At 39.4% G+C, this 17,992-nt stretch overlaps 1 protein-coding gene across 2 annotated transcripts in view; it reads left to right on the top strand.

Annotated features, from left to right (window-relative positions):
* Positions 1–17,992, top strand: part of LOC127009625 (putative neural-cadherin 2) — a 100,501-nt gene that overhangs the window by 36,972 nt on the left and 45,537 nt on the right. For both annotated transcript variants that reach the window (XM_050882857.1, XM_050882856.1), the window contains exon 7: positions 13,391–13,567. In XM_050882857.1, the coding sequence (XP_050738814.1) occupies positions 13,391–13,567 (177 nt within the window). The remainder of the gene's footprint in view (positions 1–13,390; positions 13,568–17,992) is intronic.

Below are 17,992 nucleotides of genomic sequence, written 5' to 3'. Positions count from 1 at the left end.
ATTAGGGATTTAAAAATCTTTGTCGGCACGGGCATTTCGATAACCGATCCGATCCTTATACATCTGGATGGCATATTGACACTCCAAACAACAATCTTTAGCTGCCTGTTTTTTTTTTTTTTTTTTTAAGGTGTCGATGCTGATTTGTTTGCCCCCATGATTAATATGAAATTCCTGTCCCACGAATGATCCTTTAATATATTTGCTCTTTCTCTCCTCGTATTGGTAAAAATCTGAAATATCTTTTATCTCTGCCATTCGTGTAATCTTTTTACGGGGTCTCGTTAATCCCTTAAGTAATCATTAAGCGTTTCCTCTCAGTATAATTAACTGAGGTTCTGTATGTTCTCATTATTTTACGAGAACAGAAAACTCCTCGGTTAAAAATTACCCACAACAACAACAATCAGCCATTTAACACACACATACACAAAAGAGAGAGAGAGAGAGAGAGAGAGAGAGAGAGAGAGAGAGAGAGAGAGAGAGAGAGAGAGAGAGAGAGAGAGAGAGAGAACTGGATACGAAAAATACGATTGCCCTCATAAGTACTCTCTCTCTACTCGAATGTGTGTGTAGCAAATATATAAATAAAATAATAATAATGATAAGAAAATAGTAATAAATAAATAAATAAATGTTGACTTTAAAAAATAAGAAATAAAAAAAGAAAAGGAAAAAAGAAAAAAGAAAAATAAGAAGAAAAAAATAAGAAGGAATAAAGGAAAGAAAAGTAATATAAAAATGAAGAAAATTGACAACAAACTCAGTCTATATTATTAACACATAACAATGTAAATAATTAGACATTCATAGAACTCAGACAACTTTAAGAAACTGAATACCAAAAAATATACGTTTCCATTATTTGTTCTGAAAATGAGAGGGGGAATTGAACGAAAGAGTTTAAATAGCTTTTCCGATGCGTTAGATGGAATAGCTTTTGAGGGGAGGCGAACGGCCGTCACCAGCACGTGTTTCAGAACTTCTGGTGACTGCAGTGGCTACGTGGTTGACGGATGTGACAGGGAGGCGGTGGCTGAGTGGTTAACGTGACGACCCCGCTTTCAGGAGCTCCAGGAGGGACGCGGGTTCGAATCCTGGCCGCCGCACAGCTGAGATTTTTCAGCCACCGCCGAGTGGCCTAAGACTACCCACATGCTGACCTGGAGACCACCCATCAACCCGGGCTCTAGGTAACCTCTCCAAAGAGAGGCTCAAAGATGAGTTCCGGGGGGCACCATGACCCAACACAAGATGGCGCCACTATAAACACTCGCCTGCGCCAGAACGGGCTGGGCAAACTATCAGGCCCCACCGGGAACAAGCCTACCGACGCAATAGGCTGCGACGTAAAAAAAAAAAAAAAAAAAAAAAGGACAGGACTTGCTTATAAGTTGCTCACTGATCCACTGAGAGGGTCACCTGACAAAGTGGAGTGACGCCAGAGTCCAGTGGCAGCGACAGATCTTTTGGGGCTATACTCGTAATAAGAAGAAACTGTACTTCGTTCCATCGCAGGAAATGAAGTGGCGTTCGGCACCCCTCTCTCAAATTGTCGCAATATGTGGATTCCCATTCCTTTCAGAAAATAGGTAACTGATATACAACAACGCTATGGACAATATAATTCACTGAAAAACAACAGAATACATTTTTTTTCTCATCATATAAATACATGCAAACATATATTATTATTTGCCTGTTGTAAAACTTTCATACGTCATCATCTGGTCACCGTCTTACCAACATTATCATATTAAAAATGCCATCGTTTCAATCTCAATAATTAAAAAAGATCTGTCAAAGGCAACGTCAGCTGCATACCCTCTCTTAATGTATTTCACAATTATATGATATTAAAAGACATCTGTGCCACTATTACGTGGTGCACTACTTTACTACGCGGAAGAATCTTTCTCCCGCACGATGCCGCCCACTAATCCGAATGTTTTTTTTTTTTTTTATCAGAAGACAGATATTACTTGTTACATGTATCTTTATATTTAGAAAAAAGTAAATACAATGCATTCTTCTGTTTGTCAATGTACTATGTCATCTATCGTTATATTATTAGTTACCAACTAGCGGATGAAAGGAATACAGAGCTTGCGACAATCCGAGAAAGGTGCCGAATGCTAATTTCTTTCCTCAGCTGGAACGGATTGAAGTGAGAGCCGGCACCTCCTAATTGCCTTTGACTGCGCTCGACACATTGAAAAAATATACACATTTTTCAGTGACTTTTCTCTGCACTACCAAACTTTTTTTTTTCAGATGAATGCAAAGAGCTCACTTTTATGCGGTGGATGCACACATATTTTTATAATAGATATAGTTGTATGCAGCAGAATATCTAACCAAAGCCCGCTCTTCGTCACAAATCATGTCACGCCTACATTGAAAAGACTTTCTCGTACGTAAGTCATGAAAAAAAAAATAATGGCAATAAAAGAATTAATCCAACATTACTGCACTAAAATAATTCAAATAAATTGGAGAAAAATCAAAACGAGTACGAACACACACACACACACACACACACACACACACACACACACACACACACACACACACACACACACACACACACATACACACACACACTTTTTATATTAAACCACCACCACTTCCCCTTTAATATTTACATTTCTGCATATCGTATTAGTATTATAAACGACTATTGATTAACATCAACACGAACCGTACACCGAGGCAACAATGTTGTGCTTTGCTGAGGAATGAAAGATAGACCAATTATGAAGGACTCTTTCCTATGCTTTGACCTAGATATCAAGTAATTTTTCTATACTACGCGTTTTCTCTCTTCCACATACGAGTCAGTGAGCATGATCGGCTTTGGGAAGCATGAATAACTCCACAATCGGAGTCAGCATTCACAGGTGCAGGCAGTAACGTTTTTTGCCTTTCTGTGGTCCTAAGTCTTTTGAAGCCTCCACCCCCCCCCACCCCACCCCCCCACCCCGTCTCATTGTTCACATTTTCCCCTATCCATTTACCCCACAAGTTTATATACCTTTCCTAAGCAATGTAAAGTGAATAAGTAAATCTAATTTTTGCTTGAACTTGTTTAATATTAATTTTTATACATAATATCGACTCTGTCCAAGTGAGCTGTGTGTGTGTGGAGTCCCCCCAAACGAAAGATGCATACTCCATACGAGGGCGGACAAGGGCCTTGTATACGGATTGCAACTGTGTTAGGGAAAAGAACTGAGGGAGGAGATACAGAACGCCCAACCTCGAGGAATCTTATTTAATAATTATAATAATAATAATGATAATAATAATAATAATAATAATAATAATAATAATAATAATAATAATAATAATAATAATAATAATAATAATAATAATAATAATAATAATAATAATAATAATAATAATAATAATAATAATAATAATAAAAACATATCGCTATGAGCAGACACTGAGGTACGACATACAGCTGGACGTGTGCTTCCGCTCCCTCGCCAAAATCATTATCATCAACCAATATGAACACTTCCACAGAGGCTGTAATCAACTAGATTCCTAAATATACCGCCGTGTAATATTTCTATGACGAGTCAGTTGCTTAAAATCATAATATCCATCCACCACGCTACAGCCTTGCAGTCTCGGAGTGATACGCTAAAATCAACCTCAGCTTACTAACCTCCGCAAACAACCTCCAAGAGGCTCAGAATGCTCTGCGAATCTGTTCTCGTTTCATGAGCTTACTATCCAGGAGTAAGTAAATACACGTAAAAAAGCAATGGCTTCCACTACCACTAATATTTGCATATCATATTAACCTATCCATTTTATCACATTTTTTAGGCTTAGCATCATAACCGATATGTTTTTACCACTGCAACAAATTTATCGACCGTGCAAGAAATTTACATGTAATTTACCCATTATCAGTAATTATACATCACCTTACCACTTCACCACTATCAATATTAGTTTATATATTATAATCGTAAAACTACTTAGTAATAATAACAGTAACAATAATAATAATAATAATAATAATAATAATAATAATAATAGTAATAGTAATAGTAATAGTAATAGTAATAATAATAATAATAATAATAATAATAATAATAATAATAATAATAATAATAATAATAATAATAATAATAATAATAATAATAATAATAATAATAATAATAATAATAATACAATATTCCTGTATTTCATGTGGCAACAAACAAAAAGGGGTGTAATCAAACAACGGAATAATTGTATTGCCTAGATCAAAATTGATACGCCCTCGCTCGCACACTAACATTTCACTCTTATATACTTACATGATCGGGTTATTACTGATGATATTTACTTTCATTTTGTAGTAATTTTTCATTTCATTACAAAGCTTTCATAATTCACACATGTTGTTTACTGTTTTAGACTGGTCTCTCTAGAAGAATCACATCACCCTTTGCTTATAGAAGATGCAGCGAACCATTTATAAATTGAAAGCTCGGAATGGAATATCAGTGGGTAAACTCAACCATGATAAAACTGAAACTTTCCAATGCTTTTTTAGTCATGGACGGAGGGGAGAACAAGCCAAAAAATGTACTTGACGGAGAACAAACTACATTCATCTATAATCTCATTTTTTTGCAATTCAAGTGCAAGAGCTAGAATAAAAGTTTAATAAATATGAAATCTTAAATATTCATACTTTTGAAATGGTTTGGATTAATTGGCATACAATACAAAGCCTACAAAGAATGTACAGTTTTCGCATGTGTGTGCGAGCTTGGAACAGGTGACCAGAGCTGGAATTCGTGTGTGTCTGTATGTGTGTGTGTGTGTGTGTGTGTGTGTGTGTGTGTGTGTGTGTGTGTGTGTGTGTGTGTGTGTGTGTGTGTGTGTGTGTGTGTGTGTGTGTGTGTGTGTGTGTGTGTGTGTGTGTGTGTGTGTGTGTGTGTGTGTGTGTGTGTGTGTGTGTGTGTGTGTGTGTGTGTGTGTGTGTGTGTGTGTGTGTGTGTGTGTGTGTGTGTGTGTGTGTGTGTGTGTGTGTGTGTGTGTGTGTGTGTGATACTCTCTAAACTATGTATGCACTTTCCCTGGCTTGGAGAATGTCAGTACAAACCGTACCAGAAATTCAAACTTCCGGGAGGTACAACTAATTCCCACTATCATGGCTGGAACGGAGCAGCTGTGTTTGTGTTTCTACTTCAAGAACTCCGATGAGACGACTGCCTATGCTTCCAGATAATGTACGAGGCTCATATATCCCTGTTGCATGTCTTCTACTAAGCCCAAACTAAAGAAGATCATTTTAAAATTTTCCAAAAAGTTATATTTATTATCTTCCTAATTCGTAAGTCTTTTATGTTTATGCTTCTTGTGAGGAAAATTTTGGAAGCACTTTTAACGAAAGCTAAAACCCATCAAGGCACAACACCATTACGCGAGGCTCTCGGATAGCAGCCACGGTGACTACATGTGGTGGAGAAAATTGCAAAGGAAATAAATAAAGAACCTTTCCGGGGCTGCGAGGGAAAAACCGGTATAATTACACTTATGAAATATTACCTCATTAGCGTTTTTGGTCCATCCACAGCGTCGGCACCGAGCGGCTCCTGCAGAAAAGAAAACACGGCTGGTTAGTGTGAGGGCGAAACGAGGGGCGCCCACCCTCCCTACTGGCCGACGGAGTGGTGACGAGCACACACACACACACACACACACACGACTAGACAGGTAAACAGAAGGACGGAGGAGCAGACATGCTAATTCAGTTAGTACAGGCCCGCGAGGGATTCCACTGACCAACAACGATTCAGGAACGCAATCATGAGTTTTTCACTTACTGCCTCGTTTCTACATTAATTCAATCACATTGTATAAATTATCAGACCCATTAGTTCGGCGCTGAAACTAGAAACGCAATTAATTCACAAACAGTTGCTGCTAATTGGTACGCGTCTGGCGCAGGTGTGGACTGAGTGACGGGCAGCGTGACTCCAGAGGCGGAGGACAATGCAAACAGTCTGTCAGCATGCAGGAGACATCGACCGCGCCGTTGCTCTGGGTTCTTCGGGGCCCGCGCGTCACTGTTGTTGAGGAACAGAAACACAGCTCCCGTTGGCACTGGGTATGCTCTCGTATATGGGCATTCCGATCTGAAAGGTGTCCAATGAACCTGCCCGTGCAACAAATGCCGGGCCGGTGCGCTCCCTGCAGCAGTATTGCCGGCCCGGGGAGGAGGCTTCACCCGCGCGTTCTATTGTCATCGTTCATTAAGCTCAACACATCAAACGAGAGGACAGAAACAAATATTCACGCCTCGAAGCCCAAAAGTTCAATACTGAATTAAATGTGTAATGTTAATGAATGTTTTATATTTCCAAGCCTCCGATATTGAAGCGCATGGCTCAAACAGGTATACACACACACACACACACACACACACACACACACACACACACACACGCAGACACACACACTAACTAACTAACTAACTGACTCACTGGACCCCTCACTTTTTTTTATAATAAAGGAAACAGTTCAAAGGCAAAAAAAAAAAGGAAACAATAATGAAAAAAAGGCCGCTACTCACTGCTCCTACAAAAGAGTCAAGAGGAGTGGCCGAAAGATATCACTGTTCTCATTCATTCACTTACTCACTCACTTATTCGATTACTCACTCACTCATGCAATCTCACACACACACACACACACACACACACACACACACACACACACACACAGAGAGTTGTCTTTTAGGTAATAACGATTGACTGTACAACGTAATGTATTTATGGGTTTTGACATGACGGAGGTAGTCGTGAATGTCCGGAGTAGTCCAGGATGAAAGAGAAACAGCTGACGGTGCAGACGATGTCATACTAAAGGCTTATCCTGATCGCCGTCAGTAGAGGAAGCAATGACACTCAGAGTGGCTGGGAAGAGTCTAAAATCTTCAGGATTTCTGGCGAGACCATTAGGACGTAACATTACACTAAGGAGAACTAATCCGTGTGCTCAATTGCTGCGGCTTTACCCGGCGAAGACCCTATAAGGAGAAGCTTTACACTGGAGCGGTAGGGCACTGGAAACATTTGAAAATATAAAAGAAAGAAAATAAAGTTTTTGACACTAAGACCTGTACATATAGAAATTGTGCCATGACACGAAGCTTCTTAATTAGAGAGGCATTGCTAGCTTATAACAATAGTAAATTCCTTTTAGTTTCAGAATATAGTGAATATATTTTCTTGATAGTTTGCATCTCAAATAATTCAGTGGAATAAACCACATAACAGAGAGAAAATGAGAATGACACTCATATTCATGGAAAAAAGCAAAGTATTTCCATCGTCCTTTGAACCAAATTGCTCTGTCACACGGAAGAAGGTTCAGACGGAAGGCAACGCTATCTTTAAGGCGGTGTTAGCAGTACACAGGTGCTGGTAATGATAGCCAGTTTGAAGATAAATCTATTACTTGGCAGGGAATGAGTGCTTGTGTTGCTTGCATAACAAGCATTAACCATCTTAATGATATTAACGGTAGCATCAAAGTTTATCGACACATGGACCATGCGCAGAACAGGTTCCTTGGCCTTGGTGAGGAACAGTCTGCGTGATGTTGCTTGTCCACACAAATCATCCCTGGCAAGGCCCCTCGTGTAACTTCGACACCCTGAGAGTATGTCAACAGAGACGTCACCATTTCTCACGGAACAAACAAACGTATTACATAATATCATCTATATATTTCATGAAACACACCATAGCTTATTTCAACGATAAGGAGACCATAAACATCACCAAGTGGTCTCCCCGAAAGGAGGAGGGAAAGTGACGTCTGTTTACATAATCTAAGCCCTTGTCTGTACTCGGCCCACAATATGCTGATATATAATGAAGTTTACTTCTATAATTTGATGACCTATGTATACAAAACTACTCATTGTTTTCCCCTGACAACACTTGAATATCTTAAACTAATTACAGTTATATGTGTTACAGCATTATTTTTCTTTTTCGTTTTAGAGCTTATTACCTCGACACACATGGCTTATTTTGAATCTTACAGTAAATTATAAATTTTGTTACGCTTCACTTCCGTTATTTTTACAGTGGAATATTATTTTTGTTTCATGTTTCTGGAATTTTTACCACTACTAACTCTGCCATTGTTACTGCAATAGCAGATACAACTACCAGTACAACAACAATCCTAACAACTACTATTACTACTACTACTACTACTACTACTACTACTGCTACTACTACTACTACTACTACTACTACTGCTACTATTACTGTAGACACCGATACTGCATTCTTGGTATCGTAGAGGTCGTAGAGACTCCCTGACTGACTGAATACAACTTAAATAGTTTCAGGATTCTTCCACCATCAGCTAATCGGGTGTAATCCTCTGTTTTCAAGTTTCGCCTGCCTCCTTGGGCCTATAGAGACATTTAATGATCGCGGGCTGTTGTTTTTTTTTTTTTTTTTTTTTCGCTGTTGCCTGTGCGCCGGGCATCTTCTGGTGGGTGGGCCCTGATGGTCGGCCCTTCTTCTTGGTCGTGGCAGCCCCGTCCTGGCGCAGGCGAGGCGCGCGCGGCGGCGCTTATAGTGGCGCCATCTTGCATTTACAAACTATCGTACGCTTACCACCTCGGCCAAGGGAGTGAAAAGCTTGAGGATTAAGCTGCCACTCATACATTACCATTCTATACACACCACACTATGCTAAAACACAAGACAAAGGAAGTCAGCATTCATTAAAATTAGAGATGTGCCGATAGTATCAGTATCGGCAGTATCGGCTTTTATTTATAATATCGGTATCAGGAAGGTGAAAATTTGGCTGATACTCCGATACTTTACTGGCTTATTTGTTAGGCAATGTGATTCAAGACAAACATGACTTTTTTATTTCTTTTTATTTACTATCAACTTTCATGACCATCCAATTTTAGTTATTCCCAAAATCGCTTATTTAAAATTTTACAATACTAATATTCAATACTTTCATATTCTCACAGATATGCAATCAAAACAAAAATATAGGTATCGGCATCGGCAAAATATCGACCGTTTCTAAATATCAGAGTGTCGGTATCGGTAACGGATGAGAAGTGGGTATCGGTATCGGCCAGCATCGTGGTATCGGCATATCTCTAATTAAAATCCTTCCATCATACATACTACAGTAGGCTAACTTTACAAGGTAGCCATACTGCACTTACTACTACTACTACTGCTACTACGTACTACTACAGCTAGTAACAATAATAATAATAATAATAATAATAATAATAATAATAATAATAATAATAATAATAATAATAATAATAATAATAATAATAATAATAATAATAATAATAATAATAATAATAATAATAATAATAATAATAATAATAATAATAATAATAATAATAATAATAATAATAATAATAATAATAATAATATACATTTCTTATTAATGAAATGACTTCCATCCGGCAAGACCCACGTTGTGAGACGAATATTCCATCTCGACACAATTCATTAGCCACAGCCTCGCCGACGACCGTGGCCGCCAACCAGCATATTAACCTTAAATTTAATATACATACGATTATGATGATTTATACAAAGTTAGCAATATTTGGTTAATAACAAATTGGCCAACAACATATTTATCGCCATTTTTTTTTTTTTTTTTTTTTAGCTGATTTACGACAATTTTTATGTGCTGATTCCAAAAATCACATTGGTTTTGCTCAATCACGTCAACTTTTTTATCTATCGCCACATGAAATTTTCTTACTTTTTTTATATACACGTGCGGGTATTTTCTATATATATGAGGCAAAATTCTTTCTTATTTCTTTAAATAAGAGAATTGGGGTTTTTTTTACAGCTAAAGAAACAGCTCAAGGGTAACAAAAGGTGTAAAAAAAAAAAAAAGCATGCTAATCGTTGTCCCCACAAAGACAAAAATAATGAGCGGCCAAAAGAGAGGTCAATTTCGGGAGGAGAGGTGTCTTGATACACTCCTCTTGAAAGAATTCATGTCATAGGCGGGAGGAAATATAGACGAAGGGAGGCTGTTCCAGAGTTTACCAGTGTAAGGGATGAAAGAATGAAGATGCTGGTTAACTCTTGCATAAGGGGTTTCGACAGTATAGGGATTAGCATGAGTAGAAAGTTGCGTACAGCGGGGCCGCGGGAGGAGGGGAGGCCTGCAGTTAGCAGGTTCAGAAGAGTAGTCAGCATGAAAATATCGATAGAAGATAGAAAGAGAGGCAACATGGCGGCAGACTTTAAGAGGTAGAAGACTTTCAGTATGAGGAGGAGATCTGATGAGACGAAGAGCCTTAGACTCCACTCTGTCCAGAAGAGCTGTGTGAGTGGAGCCCCCCCAGACATAAATGCATACTCCATACGCGGGCGGACAAGGCCCCTGTAAATGGATAGCAGCTGTGCGGGGGAGAAGAACTGGCGGAGACGGTACATAACGCCCACACTAAGCTGATTTAGTAAGAGATGTGAAGTTTCCAGTTTAGATTTTAAGGACAGACTGAAGATGTTTTGTGCAGAAGAAGGTGATAGCTGAGTGTTGTTAAAGAATATAGGATAGTTGTTTGGAAGATTGTGTCGAGTGGATAGGTGGATAAACTGTGTTTTTGAGGCGTTGAAGGACACTATGTTCGTCTTGCCCCAATCGGAAATAATAGTAAGATCTGAGGATAAGCGTTCTGCAGCCTCCAGCATGGAATCGTTTAGTTCCTGTTGGATGGGTCTTCTATTAAAAGAAATTGAGTAATGCAGAGTAGAGTCATCGGCGTAAGAATGGATAGGACAGTTTGTTTTGAAAAGATCATCAATGAACAACAGAAAGAGAGTGGGAGATAGGACAGAACACTGCGGGACACAAATGTTAATAGGTTTAGGGGAAGAACAGTGACCGTCTACCACAGCAGAAATAGAACGGTCAGAAAGGAAACTGGAGATAAAGGTACAGAGAGAAGGATAGAAATCGTAGGAAGGTAGTTTGGAAAGCAAAGATTTGTGCCAGATCCTATCAAAGGCTTTTGATATGTCCAGCGCAATAGAAAAGGTTTCACCGAAACGGCTAAGAGAGGATGACCAAGAGTCAGTTAGGAAGGGAACGAGATCACCAGTAGAACGCCCCTTGCTGTACCCATACTGGCGATCAGATAGGTCAGAAGTGGAATGGTGGTTTTGAATCTTCCGGTTAAGGATTGATTCAAAAGCTTTAGATAGACAAAAAAGTAAAGCTATAAGACGGTAGTTTGAGGGATTGGAACGGTCACCCTTCTTAGGCACAGGCTGTATGAAGGCATACTTCCAGCTGGAAAGAAAGGTAGATGTTGAGAGGCAGAGGCGAAAGAGTTTGACCAGGCAGGGTGTCAGCACGGAAACACAGTTTTTAAGGACAATAGGAGGCAGTCCATCAGGTTCATAAGCCATATATATATATATATATATATATATATATATATATATATATATATATATATATATATATATATATATATGGACCTGATGGACTGCCTCCTATTGTCCTTAAAAAACTATGCTTCCGTGCTGACCTCCTGACACCCTGACACCTGACTACATACGTCTTGAATTATTTGGCAAGGTTTGTCTTCGGTTTCAGTAGCTCTTTGTTTTATTGTATTACGACATTTCACTACATCAACTCGACTGGCTTCAGCAGATCCACAAGTATTTTCCCTTTCTCGTGTTAGAATATGACTTATCTCCATAATGAGTTACTGCAGTTCCTGGACATGGTCTATTTTCGCATCTCCAGTAAAATGTTTCTTTGCCGCTTGTCTTTTGAACTCTCTTTGTGCGCAGTGTTAACAAATTGCCATTTACTGGAAGCTTTCCCTTTCCTCTTTCGGAAATGACAGTTTCGCACACAGTCGACTCCATGATGAAGGGCTTAGGCGAATAGACTAATGCTGTTGTAAAAGTAAACTTCGAATAACACTTTGTGTTATGGTGAGCGAAGCAATGTGAAGCTGCTCGAAATTTTTTAAACACAAACATTTAAAGCGAATTATTCCGGGACGTTCATGAAGCAGTAAAATGAAACAGTGTGTGAGTGAGTCTCGGTGGTTCGGAACAATATATGAAGCTTCGGATTCAACGCCGTAACGCACAGAGAAGCGGGGAAACGTGTATTGATCCTGTTCACTACTGGAAGCACTCACACACACACACACACACACACACACACTAATAATAATAATAATAATAATAATAATAATAATAATAATAATAATAATAATAATAATAATAATAATAATAATAATAATAATAATAATAATAATAATAATAATAATAATAATAATAATAATAATAATAATAATAATAATAATAATAAAAAGTTCTTCTCTTTAGACCAATCGTATTTTGGGGCGAGGTGGTTTTAGACCAAATCGCATTGGACCAATTGGTATTAGACCAATGGGCGTTAGACCAATCGTACCTAACCCAATGTGGCACCTGCGCATTGTCAGTTCGTGATTGCGTGAGGATCAGCTTTATATTTTCAGTGATATATTTGAATGTTTGCGTATACAAAAAAAAAACTACGTCTTTCTATATGAACCGCAAAAGTGCCGATTTGCATAAAAAAATCTATCATATAAGCACACGAAAATACAATTTGTATATCAAATAGTATAGTCTTATCACACTCGAACGATTCATTGCCTTTCAGATGACCATATTTCATCTCATTCAGGTAGTACGTACATAAAATGACATCCTACTCTTCAAGTGTCTATACATAAGGAGTTTTAATGTGTTGCATGTAAACAGCATGGGTAGCCTAATATTTTAAATACCCTAGCATCGCATTCAACACTTATTATTTGCTGTTTCATGTTATTTCGATTATTAATCATTATTCACATGCAGTAAATTATTAAGATATCCTTTATATTCACTTGCAGAGTCAGATGTCTTTTAATATACCTGAAATGAAGTATCAATCAATGAATTTATAAAATATAGATCGTTCGAGCATAATATGACTATGTTATTTGATACAAGCTTTTCTTTCCGTGTGCTTGTGTGTTAGATTATCGATGTTTTTTTGTATACATAAACATTCAAAATATTATTGAAAAATAAGCTTGAATGTCTATCACAACAGTTGATTTTCAAGAATTCACGAACTAGAAATGCGCAGGTACCACATTCATCAACATTCCCGCTTTGTTGGTGGACAGATGGAATGAAACATACTATACAGCTACTACTATTACTACTACTACTACTACTACTACTACTATTTCCCCTACTACTACTAATCTATCTGACCCTACCAAGGCAAATCAAATAAGTGTCCCCCCCCCCCTCTCCCTCCCCCCCACACTCAGGGCGAAGGAAGCTGGGACGACCGCTACCACGTGGACGGCGCCTGGGTCAACCTCAACCTGGTCGACGAGAACGACAACACACCCACCTTCGACACCGACCACGCCCGCCTCACCCTGCCCGAAGACACGCCCACCGGCACACACCTCACCACCTTCACCGCCCACGACCTCGACGGGGTGAGTGTGTGTGTGTGTGTGTGTGTGTGTCCTCATGGTATATACATACATACATAAGATATGATAATCATTATTAATATTATTACCATTGAGATCCGTGAAAGGGAAATTTAAATTATATTGACCCCAAGAGAGTCACTTCGACGAGGAGACATACGAGTAGATATGAAAAATAAAAGAGAGTAGTAGTAGTAGTAGTAGTAGTAGTAGTAGTAGTAGTAGTAGTAGTAGTAGTAGTAGTAGTAGTAGGTGGGGGCCAATGAATTGCTTTGTGAAAGGATATGAGAAAATATACCGCTCACAACGCAACTCTAATAGATGGAGGCCCGTAGTAGTAGTAGTAGTAGTAGTAGTAATAGTAGTAGTAGTAGTAGTAGTAGTAGTAGTAGTAGTAGTAGTAGTAGTAGTAGTAGTAGTAGTAGGAGTAGTAGTAGTAGTAGTAGTAGTATAGTAACAGTAGATCAAAGAGTCTCATGTGTTGGCAAGAAATTTTTAAGTTACATGTTGCTCGGTGAATACATCTCGGGACCACACAGAGAAGAAATTCAAGGAGCGTTTTAGGTCATTATGCCTACAACGAATCACTGGATGGCTCCTGGAGGGATCCGACGCTACAACGCAGAATCTTAATGATGATGTTGGAGGTAGTAAGAGTAATATTGCTTGTGGTGTTCTCGTTCTTTTTGATGCTGATGTTGCTGTTGTTGCTGTTGTAGTTAATGTTGTTGTTTGTGGAAGAGGAGGTAGTGGTAGCGGTGGTGATGGTGGTGGTAGTAGTGTTAGTGAGAGTGGGGGTGATTAGTGGCTGGTGGTGATATGTAGTTGTGTTGGTGGTGAGGGAGCTGAGGGAGTAACTACCGACGTAAATATGCAAAGGTTGCAAAAATTTTCTTAATAGGTTTCAAGATTTTGTAATATTTGTTTTTTTTACACACACACTGCGAATATTTCCCATTACTACCATTTATTAAAAAAAATATAACGCGACCAAACAAGTAAAGTTGAAGTCAGAAAGAAATGCCACAAAAGCGCGGAGATATACGACACAATAATCGTGAACTGAGGCCATGACTTAAATAATTTGAGTTTATCCACATTTTCTTTCCGCCAGGGAGGGTGGAGGGGCAGCGGAGGGCTTGGGGGGGGGCACGACAGTCACCTAGCTAAATGGCTCCCCAGAAACCTCTTGCCATTGTTGGGCGGCTGGAGTGGCGGTGAGGCTGGCCGGCGCTTATGTCCCCGAGTATGCGCGGCGGGAACCGTTCTGTGTTTTCTGCGGGCCGTTCCCAAACGAGCAGCAAATTAAAGAAAAGAAATACTTTTGTTATGTTATGAAATTCAACTAAGAATGAGCCGCTTCGAGGTTCAAATATACAGTCATATGTGATTAAAACACGAGAGAGAGAGAGAGAGAGAGAGAGAGAGAGAGAGAGAGAGAGAGAGAGAGAGAGAGAGAGAGAGAGAGAGAGAGAGAGAGAGAGAGAGAGAGAGAGAGAGAGAGAGAATATTTGACTGAACAATCACCCCTCTGAAACGAAACTAAATGAACTAAAATTTATATGCAAAATAAAAAGCAGGAGCGGGGTAATAACACAAGGGTCCGGCGCGAGGGGGCGTGCAGGCCAGCGGGGCGGGACGTCACTCGGCCGGGAGATGGACTAAATACCTAATGACGAAGCAAAAGCTGCTCATGACAACGAAAACCGTATAAATGAAACTGTCAATATCCCCACAGCTTTTGCGTCTGTAAGATAATGAATACAGCGAAAAAGGGCTTCCAGATCTTTACTAATCACTTTTTTTTCTTAATACAGGAGAGATAGTTTATGATCTTTTCTTTCAGCATGAAGATCTTAGCTGGTACACGTGCCGGTGTTTCACGAGATAGTTTGGTTTCCAAGCTATCTTGATTATTTATTTACCCAGACAGTGGCGTTGGAATATATACAAGAAATATATTTCCGGATGCCGAACTACAATATACACGTCTACACATTCCCATGTGTGTGTGTGTGTGTGTGTGTGTGTGTGTGTGCGTGCTTGCGTGCTGGCGGGCGGGCGGGTTGGCAGGCAGACGAGCAGGCGGTCAGGCGGGCGTGCGGTCGGGCCGGCGTCCTTGTGTGTGGGGGGGGGGGGTGTAATTCACCACGGCCTGATCACGAGTTGGAGTAGCTTTCGCCAGCAGATACCCTCACGACGGGAGCAAGTGCTCATTATTGTCGATCTCTGTTTATTTGCTAACAAGGTTTAGTGCATACCCTGCTTCGCCAGAAAACAACACAGGCTACACAGCTGATGACACGGCAATAGCTCGGCATTATCTGTCCCCCACTAATATCCGTAATAGCACTCGCCTTCAGCTATGACTTTCTCCTTCCATTGGTGCTGTGAGCGAAGTTAAATGGGTTTATACTGTGTTCGAATACACCCACAAGCCGCCACGTATACTAGAATGCTACAGGGTACACAATATCACTTAGATACCCACACAGAATGGCTGCACTCCATCTTGCGAGAGAGAGAGAGAGAGAGAGAGAGAGAGAGAGAGAGAGAGAGAGAGAGAGAGAAACTCCGTTAGGCAGAGACAGAGAGAGATAGGCATGTGTCACCAGCCGCATCCATTATCCATACATTACCACCAGCGGCAACACCACTGTATCCCACACACTGTATCCCACACCCGTCCAACGCCATCCTCGCCACCACTTTTATCAACACAGCTACCTCTGCAGCAACAACACCCCCACCACCACCACCGCCGTCATATCTTCCACCGTATTCTACACATCTCGGTCTAGCTCCACAACATTCATCCACCACCACCAGTACGACTCGCCCAATCCTGCCACCAGCATTCCTACCGATACTTAACTAATGCTGTTTGTAGGCTTACCAACAAGTACGTACCCTTTCTCAACGACAGTTACAAAATACTTGCAACCAAAGAATTTTCCTCATTATGTTGTCATGGAGCCGCGGATAACGGTACAGCCGCCATTAGTGCGATGCTTAAACACATTCACCAAGAAAGCTCAGTGGGAGTTCTTGAAGCCATAACGTTTCACCTAATCTTCATAAGTATTTCAGTGGATTCATTTTATCAAAGTATGCATTAATCCATTACCTGATGAACACAAATCTGGTAAAATAATTAAATAAAACGAATAATACATAATCCAGGTTTGCTGATAGACTTCATAAATTACATACGTTGCAAGGTATACTGTTAAATATGAAAACTAAAACTAATACATCGCACTAAAACATCTGACAAAAATCAATCACGATAACCCTCGAAACTTCCCTAATATGATGTAGAGACTTTCAATTACCCTGTGTGGCCTATAAACATCCATATCAAGTTGGCCATCTTCTGGAAGTTATTCACACACGAAACCCGCCAAACGTTAATGAAAGGGTATCTAAAATAGCAGACTTTGTAAACCAGAATAACGCAGCCGCCGGTGTTCCGAAACCAAAGAGGAGGGTTCTCAATTCTTCAAGACCATTACTAGGCTATTCTATACACAACCAAAGGGTGGCAAGGACACGGGTATGCAGACAAACTTTCCCGTGCTGCTTGTATCTAAACTTCGGATGTTTGGAAATTCGTCATTTAGCGATGCAGCACATTTACGAAGGAAACAACAGCCTTGACAGTTAATCTGCTGAGGTTGTAATTAATATTCAACGTAGCTGGTGGAATGTAAAATATACATCAAAAGACGTATTTACGTTAATTCATATTCCACGTTAATTTCCACTTCCTTAAGCACCTTTTGGGTAGTATTTCAGCACAAGACGACGAAGATTTGATTTCCCATTTAAAATACTACTAATAACATTTAAGTCACACGAATGTACAGTATGGTGAAAATTGAATTAAAAATAAATAATCTTTAGTTTTTTTTAGGAAAATTCAAATCAACAAGAATCTGGATATCTGTGAAACAAACATTACATATCAGTATCTCTTTTCAGAATTAATTTGCTAATACTATCCCAAATTTTCTGAATCACAAAACAATATGAAAAACCGTGAACAAAATACAAAACTGTTAATTAATGTTAATCACTAATTCTGAACAGATATACAGGAGGCTTAGCAGAACGAACTTCATGCAAGTTATGTGGATCTCAAAGTACTTGAATATAAAAACTAAGGATTCAGCACTGACTACATTTAGAGAAAAAATAAGGTAAAGAGATGTTATGTCCCTTTGAATTTTCAACATTTCAAAAGAAAGGGACTCGAAATATTCAGATAATTTGGTGATATGGAAAAAAAATCAACAAGCCAGGGAAAACAACCTGAGAGAGTGACGATAGAAAACTCGTGGCTAAATGTAAAAGAAATGGGCCAAGCCTAAAGAGGCATGTCAGAAGCATTGAAAATGGAACGAAATATATTTCAAACTCCTCGTC

The sequence above is a fragment of the Eriocheir sinensis genome, chromosome 41, assembly GCF_024679095.1.
Source record: "Eriocheir sinensis breed Jianghai 21 chromosome 41, ASM2467909v1, whole genome shotgun sequence".
NCBI classification, from domain to species: domain Eukaryota; kingdom Metazoa; phylum Arthropoda; class Malacostraca; order Decapoda; family Varunidae; genus Eriocheir; species Eriocheir sinensis.
Note: the sequence above shows the minus strand (reverse complement) of the source record. Positions and strands in the feature narration are given on the sequence as shown.